Source organism: Aphidius gifuensis, linkage group LG1, assembly GCF_014905175.1.
Source record: "Aphidius gifuensis isolate YNYX2018 linkage group LG1, ASM1490517v1, whole genome shotgun sequence".
NCBI classification, from domain to species: domain Eukaryota; kingdom Metazoa; phylum Arthropoda; class Insecta; order Hymenoptera; family Braconidae; genus Aphidius; species Aphidius gifuensis.
Window position 1 is genome coordinate 2,348,471 of NC_057788.1, and position 23,417 is coordinate 2,371,887.

Consider the following 23,417-nt stretch of genomic DNA (forward strand, 5'->3'; position numbering starts at 1 on the left):
ACAGTTTATATCGTTTATTTCTTTCTTATGTCCTGGACACACACACATTTATAAACACATATATTTTTCTGGACTGATAGAGCCTCTCCAGTTGTCCCATTAGCGTAATGGCCTTCGTATAAGTCTTCGCACCGGTCATCATTTGCCCCCTTTTTTTTTTTTTTTCTTTCTAATTTTGTTATTTTAATTTTATCATTATTATTATTTATCAAATTATTTTATTCACAAATCAATTTTATATTTATTTAAAAATGCATTTACAATATATATAAAATTTTTTTTTGTTTATTTTTATTTTTTTTTTTTTTATTAATTTTTATTTTAAGAACACTAACTTCATCACTAAAAATTCTTTATAATTTAATTTTTCTTATCGTATATTATCCAAATTACATTTGATAAAAAATAATTTTTTATAAAAATAAATTTTATTTAAATTAAAATATCATAAAAAAACTATTGATATTTTTATAAAATTTTTTTTTTTTTATCAATTTTAGTAAATTAGTGTCTGATGAATAATAATAACAATAAAAATATTTATTTTTAAACATTGATAAAGGTCAAATTTGATTTATTTTATAAAAAAAAAAAAAATAATAAATTACATTTGAGTTATTGTATTGTGAGGTTCGTGATATCGTTAAATAAATTTTTATTTTATATAAAATTTGAATTGATATACTAAAAGTTATAAAATATATTTAAAATAAAAATTGTAGATATTTTTAAATGACATTATTGAGACAGTGTACATTGATAAGATCAAAAAAAGAAAAAAATTAGAGGAAAAACTCAAAACACTATGAAATTATTGATATATTTTTTATGACTTTCTACTCGTCACCGGTCTGTCATTTGCGCGGGGGTGGTGATTCCAAGGGTTGCTTTAAACTTTAGACTCAAGTTACATACACTTTTTGACTGAGAGTACATATTTAAAACTGCTTAAACTTTTTATTATTATATATATTTTATTTTCCACAACACAATGTTTGCGGCAGTGTGAGATACAAAAAAAAAAATATAAAAAAAAGTAAAATCAACCTGACGACTATCGATAACTGCCACTTAGCCAAATGCAACCAACTTCCGGTTAACTAAACCTTATTTTACCTTTACGACTTTACGGCCCACCAGTCACGTTTTTTTTTTTTTTTTTTTTATTCCTCATCATTTCGGCTCATTCAATATATATATTATTTTATAATAAACTACAAATGCTCAAATACAAATTGGATTTCATTTTAAAAAAATTTCTACATTTATTTTTTTTTTATTATTTATTTTATTATTATTATTTGCTACAATTCTTTTAACTTTATTCGACGAATTTCGTTCAAGGACATTGTATATAACTTTCACCCTTTAGTTTTATTTCATATTTTTTTTTTATCTTGAGATGTTTGAGACAGAGGCACGTAGAAAATACGTGATGCACTGAAATGTGTATGTATACCTATTGAGCAAAAACAAAAAAAAAAAAAAAATATGTATAAAAAACAACACATGTTCAATTTATTTAATGAAAATAAAGAAAATTAAAATGTCAGTTAAAATTTTTTATAATTGAGTCATTATTGTTTGTCACATTAGAGACATTATTATTTTTTATTTTTTAGTTTTTCCTCAATTTTTTTTTAAATGTGGCTTACACAATTTAGGTAAAAATATTTAATAAGCAGGTGTTTGGCATTAAGATAAACATAAGATAAAAAAAAATAAATATCTCAAGAAAACTAGCACATTTGCGTGGGATTGTAATTTGCCATTAGACTCAATACAATGACACATGTGTAATTAATATAAATTTATATATCTGACTGTAAATAATACGAGTAAAAAAAAATTGATTATACATATTGCAAAAATATAATTATTAATTTATTATTTTTCATCATTAATCAACTATTTTTAATTTAATTATTATATATTTTTTTTTATATAATTTAAATTATTCCATGTTTAAGTTGTAAACTATTTAAACTTGAATGGAAATTAAATGACTTGATAATTATGTTGAATTATGAAGGTGAAATATATATGTGGCTATAATATTTTACGAGGTTATTAAGAAGTAATATATACCTGAGAAACGAGTATAAAAAATTAATTTTTTAAAAATATATATATCATGCAAACCTTGGAGAAATTTTGATAATATTAAAATTAATTTTTTAATTATATCAATGGTTTTTTTATTTTTTAATTTTTCACTTTGCTTAAAAATTATGATATTCATGGTTAAAAATTGTCGTGCATATAATTTCTTCATAAAAACCACTGTATATTAATTATACGAGTGAATTTTTAATCAAGATTTGTTGTGACGATAATTAGAAATTTGAAAAAAAATTGTAAATTATAATACAAAAAAAAAGACGTTTATGAAATATTATTTTTTACATCGATGTACACCTATGAATTATTTATTCAATTATATATTATGATTTTTTTTTTTTTTTTGTAGCAAATTTGATGACAAAGTTGTATGTAGAATAATTTTTTTTTAATTCATTCATGACCTCGATTGTAATTAATTTTAATCGAGTAATCAGACTTCTTACTTTGATATTATGCAATTGTAATAGTTTTTTTTTAGTTAGAAAATTAATATTGCTATGTGATAGTGATGATAAATTATGATCTATCGTTAAATTATGTTTATTTTTTTTTCTTCAAACTAATTAGAATACATATTATTATTTAAAAATAATAATATAAATTTTTTTATTATGATAAAACATACAAGCATTTTAAATAACTATTTATTTTTTTTTTTAAAACTTTTTTTTGTTTGTCATAAATAAATTAATTACATTGTTGATAATTTTTTTTTTATGAAGAATATTTATTGTTTTTTCTAATTCAAAACAGCTATTATTTTTTAATTATAATTAATACTTGTTGTTTTTTTTTTTGTTGTTTATAAAAATTAAAAATACATTTTAAATGGAAGTGATTAAATTAGATAAACCTCTTTTTTTTCTTCATCATTTTAAATTTTTTCAACATATAAAAACAATAAAATTTAATAAATAAAATCAAGATGCACTTTGATTAAAACGATTGACAAGGTGGCACACGTTTTTCTTATTTGTTAAATATTTTTATAAATAAAAAAAATTGAGTACAAAAAAAAAAAAAAAAACCGGTGTATTTTTTGAGATATTCGTCCTTGCCATGATTCTCAGAATAACTATAGCAATCGTACACGCAAAGTTCTTTATTTATTTATTTATAACAATCTTTATTTTTATTGCTTTATATTATCTTTAAAATTTTTTTTTTTCAACTCTCCATATCATTACTTTTATCCATGTTATTTCAATTTTATTGAAAAGAAAAGAAATGAATTTCATCTTTCATTTCATATATACATTTATTTTTAAAAAATTAAATAACACAAATGACTGAAAAATAAATGAATAAAACAATCATCACAATTATTTACATCCACCAAACAAATGTAATTATCAACAATGTCACATCCAATTATTAAATTGAATTGCGAATACAAAAAAATTTGTATGGATATCAATCTATCCACGCTTCATACACACGTGTTTTAAAATTCTCATAATAATAATGACGATTGTTATTAAAAAATCATTTAATAACATATTCCTGGTAAAAAAAAAGACATAACAATTAATTTGAATAAATAATAATTATGCAAAAATAATAATTCACTTATTCAGTAATTATTTAAAAAAAAAAAAAAACAATTTCAAATAATTTAATTAATTAAAAATTATTAGCAATAATTATCAACTCGATATAATTTCGATAAATACAAATTACAATAATTATAAATTGAATAAATAATTGAATAAATAATTATGAAAGTATATTTAAAAATCTATAGATAATGAATTTCAAATTTTTTTATTTGAAATTGAAAAAAAATAAAAAATTAATTTCACGTCTTTGTCATAGCGGCAAGTTGATTAATGACTTATAATTATATATTTTATATATTTTTTTTGTCCTTGGATAATTGTTAATAATTGATAGTAATCATTATGCTTTTTTAATCGCATTAGGCACCGCAGCAGTGTCCAAGTGATGCCCGTTGCGTAACTAAAAACTTTTTTTTTTTTTTTTAAATATATAAAAAAAATTATTGCGTCCGCCCGTATATGTATTCAACAGAGTAACAATACATGTACAATACCGGAAGTACATCCCTATTAAAAAATTATACTCAACACTTTTTATGAAAAAAAAAAAAAACTTAAAAATAATAACAATAAAAATTCAAATATAATAAAAAAATTATCTTATTTTTATTACGCGCGTATTAAATCATTAGAATGATAATTTTTTTTTTTTTTTTCATGAAATTAATTTCTTATGGGTGTTGGTTAATATTAAAATGAATTATCATCATCATTATTTATACATTGTGCATTTTTAAATAATTTTTTTTTTCATGTCCATTGTTTTTGCATTTTCAACGACGTTGAATTTATAATTAAGATCATCATATAAGATTATAAAAATAAAAAACACATACAGCTCCCTTTCGGGGACCTTATTTTAATTTTTAAAATAAAATTAATATTTGCAGATATTAAATAATATACTTCACGTGTGTATGTGTATGTATCTGTAGAAGAAAAAAAAAAATTAAAATTAAAAAGCAGGAATTTACCATAGCAATAATAATTATGTGCCTGCAATTATTATTCAATTTTCATAATTGCGATTATCTTAATTCGATGTCACAATGCGCTGAAAAAATAAAAAAGTTGGTTTGTTAATTTATTCTGTCTCTTTCAGATATATTTATTTTATTTGTAATTTTTTTTTTTCTATTTAGACAAGAGACATTGTAAAATTAATAATATAATAAAATTGTGAAGGTGCATATAATAGTAGAATGTAATGTTAAATTTCATTTGAATTGTTGATGAATAAAAATAAGAGAGAAGGTAAATATAAATAAATATAAACATGTATATAGCAATTGCGAGTGGCACACAATTAAAGACCATTAGTGAGAATACTGGCGTGACTGGGACGTTGGAATCGAGTAATTTTCGTTGGATCCCCCGTAACCGACACCCTTGACATTCTTATACACCGGCACGTTTGAACTACACTCACCTTTCATACCGGATTAACTCAACATTTCAATTTCATAAAATTTAATAATAATTATAATAATAATAAAAACATATTTATTAATTGTTGATATGGTTAATGAGATTATAAATTAACTTGTATCATCGTGTCAAATATAATATTTTATGCTTAATTAAAATTATTATTTATTAAGTAAATTTAATTATTAATTTATATTTATTTTTTATATAATAATATAGTGTGATTTTAGCTTTTTAAATGACACATCTTTCGAAGATTAAATGACATTTTTTTTTGCTTTTTTTTTTTTGGAGTAAATAGTGTTTTACCGTTAAAATTGAGTTTATATTTTTTTAAAATTTTAAAACAATTATTTTTATATTATTTGCCAGGATATCCTTTGTTTATATTTTAAGCATTCTCATTGTACTCGCTAATATTTCTATTTTCACATAATTTTAAAAAATAAAAAATATTTTTACAGTTAAAAAATTTAAAAAATAAATTATTATTAATATTTATTTGTTTATTTATTAGGTATTGTGAAGATTAGATATTTTTAATTTTTTGTCATTATTGAAAGTATAAATTTGTTGAATATTTTATTGTTTTATCTATTGAGAAAAACTAATAGAAGATTAATAGAGTTTTATGTTTTTCTTTTATTGACTTTGGGAGTTTTTTTTTTTTCTAATTTTTTTTATTTTTTATTTTAATGTCTTTTTGGTCATTTTGATGATTCAGAAATTGAAAGTTGGGAAAGTGGTTCTTTGGCGTCGGATTAATCTTCAACATGCCAAGCACATTAACTGTTGATGCGATAGTGAGGCGACAGGCGCCACCACCATCGTCGTTTGGAAATCCAGTCATTTGTGTCGCCACAAAAATATTCGACCTAAAATAATAAAAAATACAAAATAATTGTCCATATATTTTACAAAATGAAAAACTTTGTAAATAAATATATACTCTATACAATTAAAACAAAAAAAAAACAATTAAAAATTTTTAATTTCATACAGTATATATAATGCAAAAAGAATTATTTTTTTTTCTTCATTTTTCATCATCAAAAGTATTTAGGTTTTTTTATTTCTTCCCTTATTTTTACAACAACGAACCAGTGTAATTGGTCCACATTTTGAAATCTTTGACGGGTTAATCTTCCATACTTATTCCAAGAAGTCAACAAAACATCAAAAGAAATAGTCATGTCCATGTAAAAATATTCTCTGGAGCACACACGTAGGAATTTAACCTGATCAAAAATCAAATAAATAAAAATTGACTTAAAAATTCAAAAAAAAAAAAAATAATAAAACAAACAAATAAATATATTTTTATTTTTATAAAAATAATAGAAAATCATAAAATTTATTAATCCAAGATCAATAAAATAAAAATACCAATATAATAGTTTAAAAATTGATAAATAAAAAAAAAATTTTTTTTTCAATTTTTAACTACTTTTATGGCGTTAAACATTGATCAATGTCCATTCCACATTCTTCAACGATTTCAATTATTATACCATCTAGTTTTTATATTTATATATTTAATATATATTTTTTTTTATCTCTTTTGATTAATTCCTTTAAATTTCTTTCATGGTATTTGAAAAAAAAAAAAAAAAATCTTTATATTCATTTATTTAATTTTTTGTTTTCATTTAAAGTTAAGAACCAGATGTCAAATTGTTAATCAGAAATCGCAGGTGCCCTCGATCGACATTCTCAAGTTTTCCTCTGGCTCATCTTCTTTTTTATTTTTGAGTTTTTTTAAAGGTTTTTTTTTTCGTTTCGTTTCCTTCTGCGACAAATCTTTATTTTTCTTATAACCGAGAGTAGAATCGGTTGGATACTCAGTCGTATATATATGATAAAAATACTCAACGATGATGCACCAGCTAACATACATGTAAAATGTATATATGTATTATTTTTTTTTTGTATTTTTTTATTAGTTAAAGGAGTGCGATTCGAGTCGTTCTTGGAACGCGTCGCGCGGTCTGACTCCCTCGAAACGACTGGCAATCCATCCAAAGCTTGCATTCCCATGTCTAATCCATTTAACATAAACTTGCAGTCGGCTCTTCTTTGCTATATTTATTTATTTGTTTTTTTTTTTTTTCTTTATGATTTTTATACTTTTTTTATCTTTGTCAAAAGGACATCAGTAACAACAGCAACTATACAAATACCCAAGATATTGATGCTCTCGCGCGACGAGTCAATTCCGTGTAAAATCTTCATGGTGGTCAGTCAAATAAAATTCTGTTTAAAAAAATTTTTTTATTTTTTGTAAAATTGCCATCTCAATTGTTTATAAATTGTTTGGTATTTTTTTTATTTTTTTAAATTGCTGTCTTTACTCATCATTAAAATAAAAAAATTAAAATTTTTTAAATTCATTAATTTTATTTAATAAATATTATCAATTAATCAATTAATAATTTTTTTTTTTCAAATAAATAATCATTTAAATTTTATTTTCATGAAAAAAATCTTTTCTGTTTTATTATTTTTTAATTTCCATTAATTTTCAAATTAATTTAGTTGAAAAAAAAACCCAAAAATCAATTGATAAAATTTGATTTTTTTATTTTTATGTATTAGCTATTTTCAATTGAAATAAATGTTTAAAAAATTTGTAATTTTTTTAATACGTGATGATGATCAACAATGGAATTGATATTTAAAAAAACATGTTGTATACAGGTTGTCCATAAAAGCCAACACAGGTGTCTTCGTTCACCCAACATGGTTGTCTTCGTGGAATACCAACAGTTGTATGTGCTTTTTTTAAATTAACCATGTAGAATCTCCTTCTTTTTTTTTAAATTCAACTTATTTTTAAAAGTATATCTATACTGTCATTTAACTTTGTTTTACTACCAATATTTTTTTCTTCATTTTAAATTATTTTTTTTTTTTTTCTGCAACTAAAACATATTGCCTCATGAATTAAAGAGTCTGATGTATGTCTATACACGACATTAGTGATATATTTCTTACTCTTTACCGCTTATATGAACATTTCAATTTTCTTTTGGATTATTTCAAATTTCAAATATATAACTTGTATATTTATTTGTCAGTTATCTGTTGCTGCTGCTGGTGTTTTTTTTTTTTTTTTTTTTATAACTTTATTACAAGTAATCTACAATTTACCATTTAATGACATCATATAAAACTGTAAAATATATATACGCTTTTCGTTTTTTTTTTATAAAATACATATAAAAGTTGCTCGTTAATGCACACCAGGTGCCATATTAACAACAACTTTATATGTCTTTTTCAACTCCAATTGTGTCGATAATATTTCTTCCTCATACCTTATAACTATATTTATTTCAATTCACATATTGATTGGCATCAATGTACCTTTGTTTTCTTTCAATCTATTATTATGGAGCTAATGTTTAAATTCAAGTTTTTAATAATAAACATTTGAAGCTTGTTGATAAAGACATTTTACTTGTTAACTTATGTATTATCCTTTTATATATAATTAATCTTCCATAAATTGAATTCTCTAGGGCTCGATTTCAATTATTATTTTATTTTCAAATATTTTTATTTTTCCCACATGATATGTTTATAGCTTTTGTGTGTGCTGTCATGAATAAATAAAATAAACAACACTGTGAGAAAAATATTATCATTATGATTAATTTACTCTTTTTTTTTGTTTGTTATTATTATTTTTTAGTGTTTTATTTTTTTTTATTTTTCACTTTACTAATTTGTTTTTAACGAGTTGATACATTGCTGATAAGTAAATGAAGATAGTATATCGAAGGAAAACTTATGGTGCGTGTGCAAGTGTAATTACGAGATGTGAAAAGTGAAAGCATTAATATAATATAAAATAAAATTATTAGATTGATTGAGATAAATGATATGCGAGCTTGTTCGATGAGCCCTGACCTTTCTTAATATGTTTTATTGCAATTAGTATTATCTTTTAAATATTTCAATATGTCAAAATAACTAGAGTACTATTTTACAGGAAATTTTACATTTAAAAAAGGGTATTTAAATTTTTTTATTCAAAAAATTTATTTCTATTATAATATTGAATTTTTAAATTCTAAATTTGATAAATTTCATTTAATTTTTATAACAACTTTTTATTTTTTTCTTGCAACCAAGCCCTTTAATTTTACATTAATTTTCACAATTATTTATTCTAAAAAATAATAATAAATAATTATCAATTTATTTTTAATTATTTATATATTTTTTTTTTGTTTGTTTTATTAATTTATAATTATTTTTTTAAAATTTTTTTGCATATGTAATAAATGTAATAAAAATTGGATAGACAGCTGAGGTAAAAATGTAAGGCAGGTCGTTCGCGTTTTGACCAGGGGTTGTCATTAACTGGGAGCTCACTCGAGAGATAACCACTACCTGCCACCGCACAGCTAATTTTCCATTGCCTTTTTTGCACAACACACCTCAACCGTCACCATCCTCTTCTCAACCAGTTCATTTGGTAATATTAAAGAAGATGAGAAGAAGAAGTTGCTGTGTGAGATTGTGAATTAAAATGAAGATAAAATAAAACATTATTTTCTTTTTTCAAGTAAAGGAAATAACAAAAAAAAAAAAAACAAAAACAAATCATAAACACGCATATGCATTAACCATTATTTCTGAATGGTGCATATCTGTAATAATATTTTCATTTTTTTTTCTTTAAAGATAATAAGTGCATTTATTTTCTCTGGCGCCAATGAAAAATATATATAAATAAAAATTATTTACTATGAAATTTATTTGTTGATAAAATTTTATTAAAAATATAAATTTCAATATATTGTTTAAATTATTATTCTCTATTTTACAATTAAAAATTAAATTAAAAAAATTATTTCATCGTTAATGTGATTATGGATAATGGAATGATTGAAATTTTATTTATTTTTTAATTTTGCAATTTACAGAAATTCTAATAAAATTAGAAAATAATCAGATGAATACTGAGAAAATAGAAACATAGTGGAATTGCACAACAGTAGAATTACCAAATGCAATGTGAAATTAAAAATCCCATAAATCATGAACTGGAATTTATATATATTAAATAAATTTACAATACAACAAATATTAATTAACGTCAAAGACAAGTATATTGATGAACTAAAAAAAATATTGAAAAATTAAATAACAAATACAAAAAAAAAAATTACGTTCTTTAAACATAAAATATAGGTAAATCGACATGATTAATTCAACTGGAAAATGATTAATGATTTGCTACTGCAACTCATTGAAAATTAGAAAGTACTAAATCACAAAATGAAAAATAATAATAAAAAAAATATTTAATAATAATAAAAAAAAAAATTTAAATAATAAATATTAAAAATTAATTATAAATACAAGTATTCCTTGAGCTTCTGTAATAAATATATACAATATTTATTGTTTATAATTTATCGTATTTATCGATTCGTTATACAATTTAACACAAATAATTTTAACAACATAATAACTTCTTGCTTATCTTGCTTAGTTAATTAATTAATTGAAAATTGTATTTATATTGATATCCATGTAATACTTAATATTCATGATATATGAACAAATGAAAAATTGAAATAAAAAAAAATTAAATACCCAGCACAATGAAAATTAAAATTAATTGAAATAAATAAATTAAAAAAATCTTCACTCAGGTGTAAAACATTGTTTATTATGTCGTGGACAAACCGATGAAAAAATAAATAAATAATAATCAACAAAGAGAGAGAGAGGAAAAAATTAAAAAAAAAAAAAAAAAATTATTATTAATCATGACGAGTGGGATACTTATCATCGAGGTATATCGAATCGCTTTGAAAATCAATTTAACATTATACACGTGCGTGTGTGACGTTTATTTATTTTTTTTTTTTTAAATGTGTAGTATAATAACTTACTTGTTGTATATGCTGATTTTAAAAATATTAATTTATAAAAATAAATTAAAATTGTTGAAAAAATAATTTTACATTTAATTTATGATTGTATTTACACGATAATTGATCCAAAAAAAAATAAAAATAAAAATAACTGGTTTAAAAAATCATTAATCGATATCAGTGCTTTGATCACACGTGTGATAATCAATCTACCAATATATATTATCTCATTTTTGATTCATTACATTGTGTATGAAATATATAAAATTAATATTTTTAAATTTCATATCATTTTAATATTTAATTATATTTTTAATTATTCAATGATTTTTTTACTTTTTTTTACTATAATTTTAAATTAGTTCAAGTAATTTTATAATATCAAATTGTTATTTGATATCGGTGTGTATATTTTATCACTGACAAACTTGATTTATAAAGGGGGCAGAGGTGAGAGAGGTAAAAAAAAAAAAAATTTCCTTGGGGCAAAATCTAACGACTGTACTTTGAAACAAACCGAACGATCGTAAATGCCAATGTGTTTGTCTTACAACATAATTATCCTTGTTTTATATTTGTTAAATAAATATTATTATTTTATATTCACCCACGTTTTGATAAACTTCAATGCAAATTAATGTATTAAATTTATATAAAATATTACTTGCAAGTATTTTTTATTTATAAAAATTAATTAATTATATTTTTAAATTTGATTTATTTTTTTCATTTAAAAAAAAAAGTTGTTTTATTAATCATGAGATTGACTTTAATCTGGGTTAAAAAATTAAGTTTGAATGATCTTGGCTTTTGCGATACACACACATTAATACATTAATTAAATTTTTTTATTTTTTTATTTTACAGAAACCAATTAAATGCCTCTTGTCTCTTGCGTAATTGAATTTATTTTTGTATTATTCATGTGTGACTGATGCTTGTGATTATTTATTTTTTTTTTTTTTCATGTATTTGGATTATAATCTCAAGTGTGTAGATACGTGTTAATACATATAAACTTGCTAAATCTGTGATCCATTAGCTTTCTAATTAAACTCAACATTTAACGTTGACAGTAAATTTTTTATAATTAACACGCGTACACAAGCAACATTGACTAACTCGCATAAATATATTTTTTTTTCCTTCTTCTTTTTGCGTATTTAGTTTATTTTAATTTATTTCTTTTTAGCTTTCTAGTCTGGATGCTTTCTTGATAGATTGAGAAAATCAGTGAACTTAGAAATTAGTTGTTATATAGACACTGTGAAATTTTCTTTTAATAAACAACCATAAAATTTTCTATGGTTATTTTTTTTTAAATACTCGTTTTTGTTTTGATATAATTTTTTCAACATTTTTATACTTCATGAATATTGATTGATGTATTTTTTTTTCTTGCATCAACTATTGAAGGAGAGAAAATTTATTTTTTTACATCTATTAAAATTGAAAAATACATAAATCAAGTAATTTTCATAAACATCAAGTTGTTTTAACTTGTTCAACTGGTATCTTTCTACAAAAAAATTAAAAAAAAAAAATTGATAAATCTTAAAAATTAAAAAGTGATGAAAGAAATCAATTTTATTCATCGATAAAGATCATTTCCGTTCATTGTCTTAAAACATGAAATATACACACGGATGGTAAGCAATTTAGTGTATCTATCATTTCCTATCAATGTCGTATTTGAAACTCAAAGTAATATAAAAAAACACCGAATAAATAAATAAAATATTAAGTTAAATACATGTAACAAAAACAACAAAACGCGGGTAGAATAAAAAATAAAAATTACTGATAATTTATATAATTGCTTGGACGTTATCTTGTGCAATGATCGTTCATACACGACATGGCTCTTGTCATGGTACGCATTGATGCGTCTATTAGCCTGGCTTTGAATTAGCAAGTATGATTTTTTTTATTTTTATATCTACATTAACAATATTTACTGTAAATGGATATACACCGGCTTGTCTGATATCCACGCCTGAAGGGATCGATGCACTTGAAGAAAAAAAAAAAAATCCATATAAAACCAGCTGAAAAATTATTTATATATATTAATAATCGACGGCAATGACTTGGCTAATTAGTTTATTACCCAAGTAATTTACATGCCAATAAATCAGTAATTATTGATCAATTGAAATTCATATATGTTGCAAAGAATAAAAAAATATAATGAAACTCACTGGATATTAATTTTATTCAACAAGCAAATAAAATTATTTATAAATTTTTCATTATTTTATTTTTTATAATTTAATCATTAGATTAATGTAATTATGTTTATAAAATTGAACGATGTGATTATGATTATATTAGAGAATAAAATTTTATTTATTATATATTTTTTATATTTTATTATTAACATGAAAAATTATTTATAATAATATACAAACACACACAGTGGTATTTCATTGATTTTTTGATGATCTCGTGATTCGTGAATAAAAAAATTTGTCGCGTGCCCGTGACGATTATTATTTGTACCGTCGCCGCATGATCAAGCGTCTGATCTGGTCGATTGATCAAACTGATAGGATCACACACAAATTCATATAAATAATAATTTATTTGTGTGTCGATTATTTATTTATTTATGTACATATATATATGTGCACATTTTAATATACAAATAGAAGATCTTGATGGTGAAACAGATGATGAAAAATGAATAAAAATAATAATAATAAAAAAGGGTTAATATTAAAAATAAAACGTGAGGTGTTGGATTGTATATTTGTATATTTATATATAATTTCTCAGTTGGATCATTAGCTCCGTCGGCAAGGTCGGTGAAAGGAACCCGCAGTGACCACCACTTGCAAGTGTTTTTCTTACATCTCTTATTATTTATTATTATTATTTTTGTCTATTTTTTTTTGTGATAGAAATTATGCTGTAATTTATTATCAGTGTGGTTTTTTATTTTTTATCTTAATATATTTTATCTTTGACAATTTGTGATTATTTTTGTGATTATTTTTTTGAGGAAACTTGGGTAAATTTATTTTAATCAAAATTATAAGGAAACCACTTTTATCCGTTTGTTAATATTTTTTTTTTTTTTTTTTTTTAAATAAGTATTTACGAAAGTAGCCTATATATTTGTGGATAATAATTAAAATTTTTTATTTTATAATATCTTAAAGTTGATCTAAATTATTCATTGTTCCAATTTCCAATTTATCGGTATGTTTATATATGTATTATATTAATTTATAAAATGTATATACACGTCAGTGAAATTAGGAGGTATGTAGCCGCGACTAATAATCATTAATTATATAAAAAATTGTAATTACAAAAATTGAGAGAGAATGATAATATATGTTGCAAAATAAAAATACGTGTTGAATTAAATATATTTTTTTTTAAATTAGAAACAAAATAATGTATAATTATATAGTGTAATAAATATATGAGATAATAAATTTGAATGTAAATTAATCCAACATCTTGATCTATTTACATTAATGATGATTAATAAAATTTTGATTAATATACTTTCTAGTATATTATTATTGAATTTTTTCAAGTAAATTTATGTCTTTAATTTAATTTAAAATTATATTTCTTTTTTGATAAATTCAATTATAGCTTTTTGTATTTTAAATGTTGTTTTTAATACATAGCAGATCATTTAATTATCATATTTAATTTAAATTATATTTTTTTTATATTTTGTTGTAGAGAATTCAGGGCGTGGCAGCAGTGAGGCCGTCTCACAGACAAGCCCTGCAAGCAGCAACAGTAGTTTAAATACAAATCAACAACAACATAAAAATCAACAACATCAACAAATTGGACATATTGGACATATTCAAATTCATCAACAACAAACACAATTAAATCAAAATCAAATGGGTATTTCAACAGCTGATGATACACGTGGTGATGATGATGGTCATCATCAACGTGCTGCACCAACAAGTCCAGAAAGTGAAGCTGAAAATGATGATTTTCAACCAAAAAGAAAACAAAGAAGATATAGAACAACATTTACTAGTTTTCAACTTGAAGAATTAGAAAAAGCATTTTCAAGAACTCATTATCCTGATGTTTTTACAAGGTAAGCCTTTTTTTTTAATTTTTCAATTATTTAAAAAATTATTTATATAAATTAATCATTAAATTTAGTACATCTATTTAATTCTAAAATTATATTTATAAATATTTTTTATACATATATAAACGTTTTGTGTTTTATCTAATTTTATATTAATTATATTTTTAATTTTTTAATTTTTATTTTTATATAAAATTGGCTATACTAACAGCATAAAATAACAAATCATTTGCGTGTTTTTCTCCTCGAGGGCTTGTATGATCATCACGCGCATCTTTGGTCGTTATGCAAATTTTATATACTATCAAGTTGATGATATATAAAAGGCGCCAATAGACAGTGTGCAAAAAGCAATCTGTATACCCAATTTTTATTTTTTTTATTTTTTATCATAAAACCTTTTATTATTATTATTATCATTTTTAACTTGATCTTATTTTACATTTATTTATTTAATTATATTTTTTTTTTTTTTTCCTCGTGGTTTTTGAACTCTTTCATATACGAGTTTATAATTTTTATCCCTTCGATGAGAAAACACCCGGTTTGGTATAACTAATAGTAGTGTAATCGTTCATAATAGCTTTCCAACTTTTACACAACAACATCATATAAAATATGCATGTGTATTAAATTAAGTCTACTTTTAATAAAATCGTTGCAATTAATGGATAAATATATATAAGGGGAATAATGATTTTTTTTTTTTCAAATTACAAATGATTGACCATGCAAATCCATCCATTTTTATTTTCCCAAGATTATTTTATCACGGTAAAAATCTATTTTAGATTTTAATCACATCTATGAGAACATCATCAATTGTTTAAATATTTTTTATATTTTATTCAATTTTGTTTTCCGTACTTTTGTATTTTTTTTTTTTTTTTAAATTAAAATTATAATTTATAAAAGAAAAAAAAAAGAATTTAATTTGTTGTTTGTATTTTTGCATTATTTATTGTTTTTATTAAACGGAGGTTTTTTTTTTTTATATTTAAAATTTTATATACATAGTTTTTTTTATTTTATTTTTTATTAATATAAGTGCTTGTATACAATACAAGTTAATCATCGTAGTTTCTTCGACGCGCTCGAACGATTCGTAAAGGCATAGTTTTTAGCAAGCTAATTGGATTTTATGGTCGTTCGAGTTTATTGGCTAGACCCACCGGTTTTAATGCATATTCAACGCTCGTGCTATTATGTATATATAATAAATATATATCTATAGTTTTTAATACTTATAGCCGTGTTATACGACAACTTTAAATGACGCGAATCAACATCGATTGTGACGCGCATTAATTTACGGAAAATTCAATTAACATATTTTGTCATTATATAAAACATTTTTTTATTTTTTTATTTTTTATATTTACATATACTTCATTATATATTTATATTTGCAATTAAATATTTTTTTTTTCTAAAACTTATTTTCATCTTTAAAAATTCATTTTTTATATATAATTTTAATTTTTTTTTATTAATTAATTTTAATAAATTACAATAATTTATTTGCAGTTAACAAATTGATGTATTTTTTTTATTTAAAAATTTTATTTTTTCATTTATTAAATTTCAAAAATTTTTTTTTTTTATTTTGTGTAATTTTTAATAATAATAATTTATATTTTTAAATATTATTATAATTATTTTATGTAATATATTTAAAGCAATAATTTATACGTGATTACTGATTAGACTTTGCTGTATTTAATTTTTAAATATGTTATTTTTATTTTTGATATTTAAAAAACAAAAAGAGATAAATTACTTTGCGATTGATGTTGTTGATGAGAAAGGATCGATGGTTTTGTTGAAGCATGACGTTTATCGATTATTATTATACCAAACACTACTGTGCAAGACTCTCACTCACTCAAGATCTAATTTAGATTATAAACCAAACTACAACTGCATGCATGAGCTACCGAGGCACCCCCTTTATTTTTCTCTTAACCCCCTTTTTATATATTTTTTTTTTTTTCATTATATTTTAAACGCTATATATTCACATCAATAATTTTAAATTTCAATACCTCTATACCAATAATTATAATTATTATATATTGTTTATTGTTTTGTAAAAATTTTTTAATTTTTCATTGTAATTTTTTTTCATTTTCATTGTTCTTTTTTTCAAATTTTTTTAATGTATTTTATTATATATATATATTTTTTTTTATTCTTGTTTTAATTTTTGTAATTGAAACGTGCGAATGTAAGAACAAGGTCATGGGTGCGTTAACTCGAATGACTTGATGTTGCTTGTGATTAATAAAAGAGAAAAAAAAAAAATTATTTTTATATGAAAGGTGCACATTTAAAATTGTTATATAGTTATTTCATTGAAATTATCGCGGAAATAAAATCATAGTATTATTAAATTACATTGTATCTCGTATTTTAAATTTTATTATTATTTTTCGTTTTATAAAATGCACCAAGGAGGCGAAAGATTATTATTGAGTAAAAATAAAATGAAAAAAACGTGAAGACAAATAAATTGTAATATATAATGATAATAAAATAAATAAATGAAAAAAAAAAGGTGGCAGGTATGAGACTGGTTGTGTGTCTGTTTCGTTGGTATATGGTCCATCCTTCGTCCGATTGGTGCGGTAGCGTGGCCAATCCGTAATTGACTCTCTACAGCATACGCGTATTAAGCGCACATTACGCACGCATTTACTCGATTCAGCTACTGGCCATGGGCACCCATTTCGCGATGCTCTACCGCCTCTTTCATTTCACCTCATCTCTACTTGAGTACTCGATATGTAATACATAGGTATACATAAATATACTAAAATAAAAAAATAAAAATTACAAACTCAAAATAAAGAACGAAAAAAAAATAAAATAAAAATTATGCAATTTAATTTAGTGCATTTAATAATAATAATAATAATACTCCAATAATTTAGTAATAATAATAGATTATATTTTTTTAATTTTTAATTTAAATTGTTTGATTTTAAAGTTGTGAAATTTATTTTTTCTTGACTTCAATATTTATACAGAAAATTGTCAAGAAATTAGGAAAAAAAAATGCGTGAAAATAATAACAATAATAACAACAAATAATGAAATTAAAAAAAAAAAAAAATTCATGAAAAGATAAGAGAAAAAGCAAAGTGCCTCGTAAAAGTCTTGTTATTCTCATCCGTTATATTCTTGGTACTCACCCAGTTGAAATTCTCGTGCACGCGGCAACAACGGCGTCAAACAATCATAATTAAGATTGCGCCATTGCACAGTGAGACAATCACGGATTTTTCCTCTTTTCCCTCTTGCTTTTTTTTATATATATTTTTTTATATATTTATACATGTATATTTTCTATATACAACTTGATAGATACTTGTGTTGGTATATTTCTGACCTCATGGGTTAATTAGATAATGTAATTGTTCTACAATTACACAAATTACCAGCAAGTATAACCTCTATACAATTTGCAACCATAAGACTGTATATTGTGGTGACGTGACGTTTCCTTTCTCTTGTTCGAAATAATATTTTTTTTATTTTTCAAATATATAAAATTGAAAAGTAAAAAAAAAAAACATTAAATCTTTCAAAACTTGTTAATTCTTTTTTTGTCGAATTATTTATTGATTTATTTAATTGAATATTTTTTTAAATTAATTTTTATATATTTATATGAATGATGTTGAATGTAATAAAAAATATAATTTAAAAAAAAAAAATTTATATAAAATTAACACGAAGGACATTATGATCAAACGTGCTAAAAAAAAAACCAAGTCAAGTGCGAAAAATTGAGGCTACTTCGAGCCTTATCTTGTGGTTTAAATACGAACTGGATAATTAGGAATTGCCGCGTCTAACCGCGAATATTCGTGATCTTATTAAGTTGTAAAGTTTTAGCATATACGGAATTTTTAAATTCATATATATACTCTCGTGCAAAAAAAAAATATGACTCATTGAATAATTTAAATTTCAAAAAAAATAAAATATCAATATAATAATAAATAAATTATGCACGCATGTAAAATATAAATTGAAATAAATAGAAATATAAAATTAGAAATTATTTTAATACAATTATTATTAATTTTAAAAATATAGAGCGATAAATAGACTAATAATTCAGTGAAAATTGCAATCACGTGGGTAATCATTAAGACACATTATGTGCCGCGAGTAAATTAAAGGAGAAATCCTTTGAGCAATTTTAATACCATATATAGTTTTTATCGTTCGTTTCCTTTTACACTGTAAATTAATAAAATTAAATTTAAAGAAATATAAAAACTGTATAATTAAAAGGTTTTTTATATTTTTGAATTTAACTTTTTTCATTTAAAAAATAAAAATTTTAAATCATCAAAAAAACAAGTGGAATTGTTGATTTTGAAAAAAATAAAACAAGTTAATGAAAATAAAATTTTTTTAAAAATATATAGATTAAAGACGGCAAAACTCCTTGTAATTCGCAATATCTCCAATGGACGGATACGGTCCCCTGTCATTTATTCCACAAGCCGCTTTTCCAAATTCATTCGGGCGTGAAGTAACATTTAACGTTTGGCGTTGTGGCAAATCAACATCAATATATAATTAAATTCACTTTTTTTTTTTTTTTTTAATTTTAAATGTAACAAACTCATTTTAACACGCAAAACAATTTTCATTTATCTCATTTTTAAATTATTTCCATTTATACTTATACACATATTTAATTAATCGCTTTAAATAGTCTTGAAATAAAAAAAAAATTAGAACAAAATAAATTAATTATTAATTGCAAATGAAATATAAATATTATTATTCAAATACTGAGCTAACATTATTCGATTAAAAAATAGAAAAAAAAAAAATGAAACAATTTATCTTCCAATATCAAAGTTATAATTTTTTATAAATTCAAAAATTTAGCTTCCGTTCGGTAATCACTGAGATTTAAAATCTCTCAATTTCGTGGAATATTTTCAGGCCAATTTATCGAAAAATAAAAACCGAAATTATCCCTCAAGCTAATTTAAAAAAAAATAAAAAAAAACCCATTAAATCGTTTTGAGTATTAAAAAAATTAAACAAAGAAATATTTAAAATTAAATATACCTACACAATATTAATTAAATTGATAAATTAATTATTTCATTATTATTATTATTAATTTATTTATAATTTAATTTTATTATTTTATTTTTCAGAGAAGAACTTGCTATGAAAATTGGTCTTACTGAGGCTCGCATTCAGGTGAGTTAATGCAACATAAAACTTCATTAATAATATATAAAAAATAAAAAAAAAAATTTATTCTACAATATTAATAATTATATGTGTATGTGTATGTGTGTGTGTGTATTATACAAGATGTAACATCATAATGTAATAACTTGATTATTTACTGTCGATAGTTTTACCTTGGCCGGATAATATAATCAAGTAAATATAAATTATTAACAACTTTGAGGAAGCAAAAAATAAAAATTATAATAAAAAAAGTGTTATATTGATAATGAATGATTACATTGAGATATTGAAAACAATAAAAAAAAAAATAATATAAAAAATAAAAATTATATTTTTCATTCACATGAAAATTTAAACTACCCATAGAAATTTTTTTATTTTTTTTTTTTTCATATATATAAAATCGAAAAGGAAAAAACAAATGGAAATTTAAAAATTTTAATATTATTTTTTTCCTCTTTTGCATAACAAATAATCATCCCACATCTGACATTTAATTTTGATAATTGACTTCTTGAAAATTCCATTCAACCAACACTTAAATCTTAATTTTATTTTTCAAACAAATATATATTTTCTTCAATTAAAATTGATTTTTTCTTTGTATTAAATTTTTCTAAAATTTCTAATTTTTATGTAAAAACAAAAAGCCATTTATATGAATTTATATATGTAATTTAAATTTTAAATAAAATCATGTCCATCAAAGCCATCAACAACTTTGTAAGCAACATTGTTTAACATGTAATGCATCAGGTGGAAAAATTTCATTGGAAAATATGCAAAATTATGTGAATTTTATGATATAAATTATATATATTTTTATATTTTTTATTTTTATATATATTTATTGCGTGAACAGCCGGCTAATTTTCTCAATTAAATTAATTTATTCTCAGTAAATGTACAAAGCGACTTGCTTGTAAGTTTTTTATTTTTATTATATTTCTCTCTATACTAATTTACCCTTTTTTTTTTTTCTCCTTTTTCTGGACTCTTGTATTTCCCTCTCATCAGGACTCTCGTCTTTTTTTTTAAATATATATATTTTTAAAAATATACATGTCCCCCACTTTTTCGATAACTAACTGTATTTTAATTGTAACTGGATTTTTTTTAAATATAATTTTCAAGCAACAATCAATCGCGTGACTTCTTAGTCTTTGCAACATTCGTGACCGATTTAATTCAAAAATATATATTTTTTTTCAATTTTATATTGACATCATTTTAATGATCTTAATACACAATGTTGCAGTGTAAATATATCGATTAAATTACCTGTCAATTTATAATAAAAATGAAAAAAAAAAAAATGATTTTTCTTTTTAATTTGCGTTATATAAAATTTATATTGCAAATATAAAAAATTATGAAAAAATTATAATGAGAACCACTTAGTTGGGAGAATGACACGCATCGTGGTCTTGTGTTAATAATTTCTTTGAATATAACTGAGCTAAATAAAACTGATGCACAAAGGGTCTACTGACCATTCACCATGCAATTTTTACTCGTTGCATTGTTTCAATATTAACAAACCACCAACACACACATACAATATTGTGATAAGTATTCAGATAGTCACGGCTTAATATAAATTAAATTTCAAAATACAAAAAAAAAATATAATATAAATTTGAATTGTCAGCAAGTGCAATTGAGAATTATATATCATTTAATTATGATGATGTAAAAAAAAAAAGAAATAACAAATTAAAATATTTTACAAATGATATTTTAATTAATATAATAATTTTTTTAACATTTTTAACTATTATTTAATGTGTGTAATGTCTTCGTAGAATCCTCCCGCGCATTCCAAAATACCTAGGATTTAAAATTAAAATTAAAAGAAAAAAAAAAAGGATTCTCATATGGTTGATGAAAAAGTAAATTTCTCATTCGTGGTGGTCCATGTATATAGTACAAAATGTCCAAAAGACATTTCAATTCGTTTGTCGGCAATTTTTATATATCCAAAAGTTATTTTATATACATATAAATTTTAAAGTTGTGTGTTGTCTGTGCGCATCTTTCCACGAGGCACATGATGGTTCGAGGGGGTTCTGGGAAACCACGAAACATCGCGTGTTTTTCATTTTTCGTTTGAAAGATCGAAAATTAACTTTTCACATATATATATATTGAATTTATAAAAATATACAATTCATCGTAAAACAATTGGCATTTGAATAAATAAATAAATAAAAATTAAATTAAAAAAATTAATAGAAAGAAAAAAAATAATTTTAATATAGATAAAATAACTGATAAATATAAAAATTAAGAGTAATAAAAAATTATGAATTTTTAATATGAAATTTAACAGTGCGAAGAATTTTTTTAAAAGTGCTTAAAAATTATAATAATAATATAAAATAAAATATTAAATGAATTTTGCGAAAAAAGGTGTTGAGCGTGAATTTTATATAAAGTTTTTTGTTTGCGTGTTTAAAGTCCAGGTGTAATTGTCTATTTTTATGTTATATATTACAAAACCAAGATTAAATGAATTTGATAAATGTAAATTACATTTTATTCGACAAATAAAATTACGTGTGTACTTGAGTTATATACAGAATATAAAACAATTCAAATATAATATAATTAACTGACACAAAAGTATTATGTAAAATTAATTTAATTTTTCCTTGTTATCATTATTGATATTTAATTAATGAAATAATTATTATATAATATATTTATGTCTAAATTAGTGTACATTAGCAGTTGATTTTGTATAATATTATTATACAAATGTTATGTTTTATCGATTTAATTTTGTGCCAATCAATTTACAATTTTCAATTTGAATTTTGATATTGTTGATGAATCGCGTGCGTTAAATCGATGATGCAGAATTAGTTTTTAAAATAGAAAATAAAGTATATAAAATATTAATTATATAAAAAAAATTTATAATAAAAATAAATAAAGATTGATTCGATGGATTAACGATCGTTATACCTGGGTGATCTTGCGTACAAATCGAATGGATAATACGTCTCGAATGCCGCCGGCTGTTGTAATTAATGTGCTGCAATTAAAGTAAAATTGACTTTGGTTTTTAAAAACGCGTTGGTTAATTTTATT

At 22.1% G+C, this 23,417-nt stretch overlaps 1 protein-coding gene across 1 annotated transcript in view; it reads left to right on the plus strand.

Moving 5' to 3' along the window:
• LOC122860888 (homeobox protein aristaless-like) overlaps nucleotides 1-23,417 on the plus strand; it is a 54,459-nt gene that overhangs the window by 26,295 nt on the left and 4,747 nt on the right. The window contains exons 2-3 of the mRNA XM_044164938.1: nucleotides 14,711-15,089; nucleotides 20,279-20,324. Coding sequence (XP_044020873.1) covers nucleotides 14,711-15,089; nucleotides 20,279-20,324 — 425 coding nt within the window. The remainder of the gene's footprint in view (nucleotides 1-14,710; nucleotides 15,090-20,278; nucleotides 20,325-23,417) is intronic.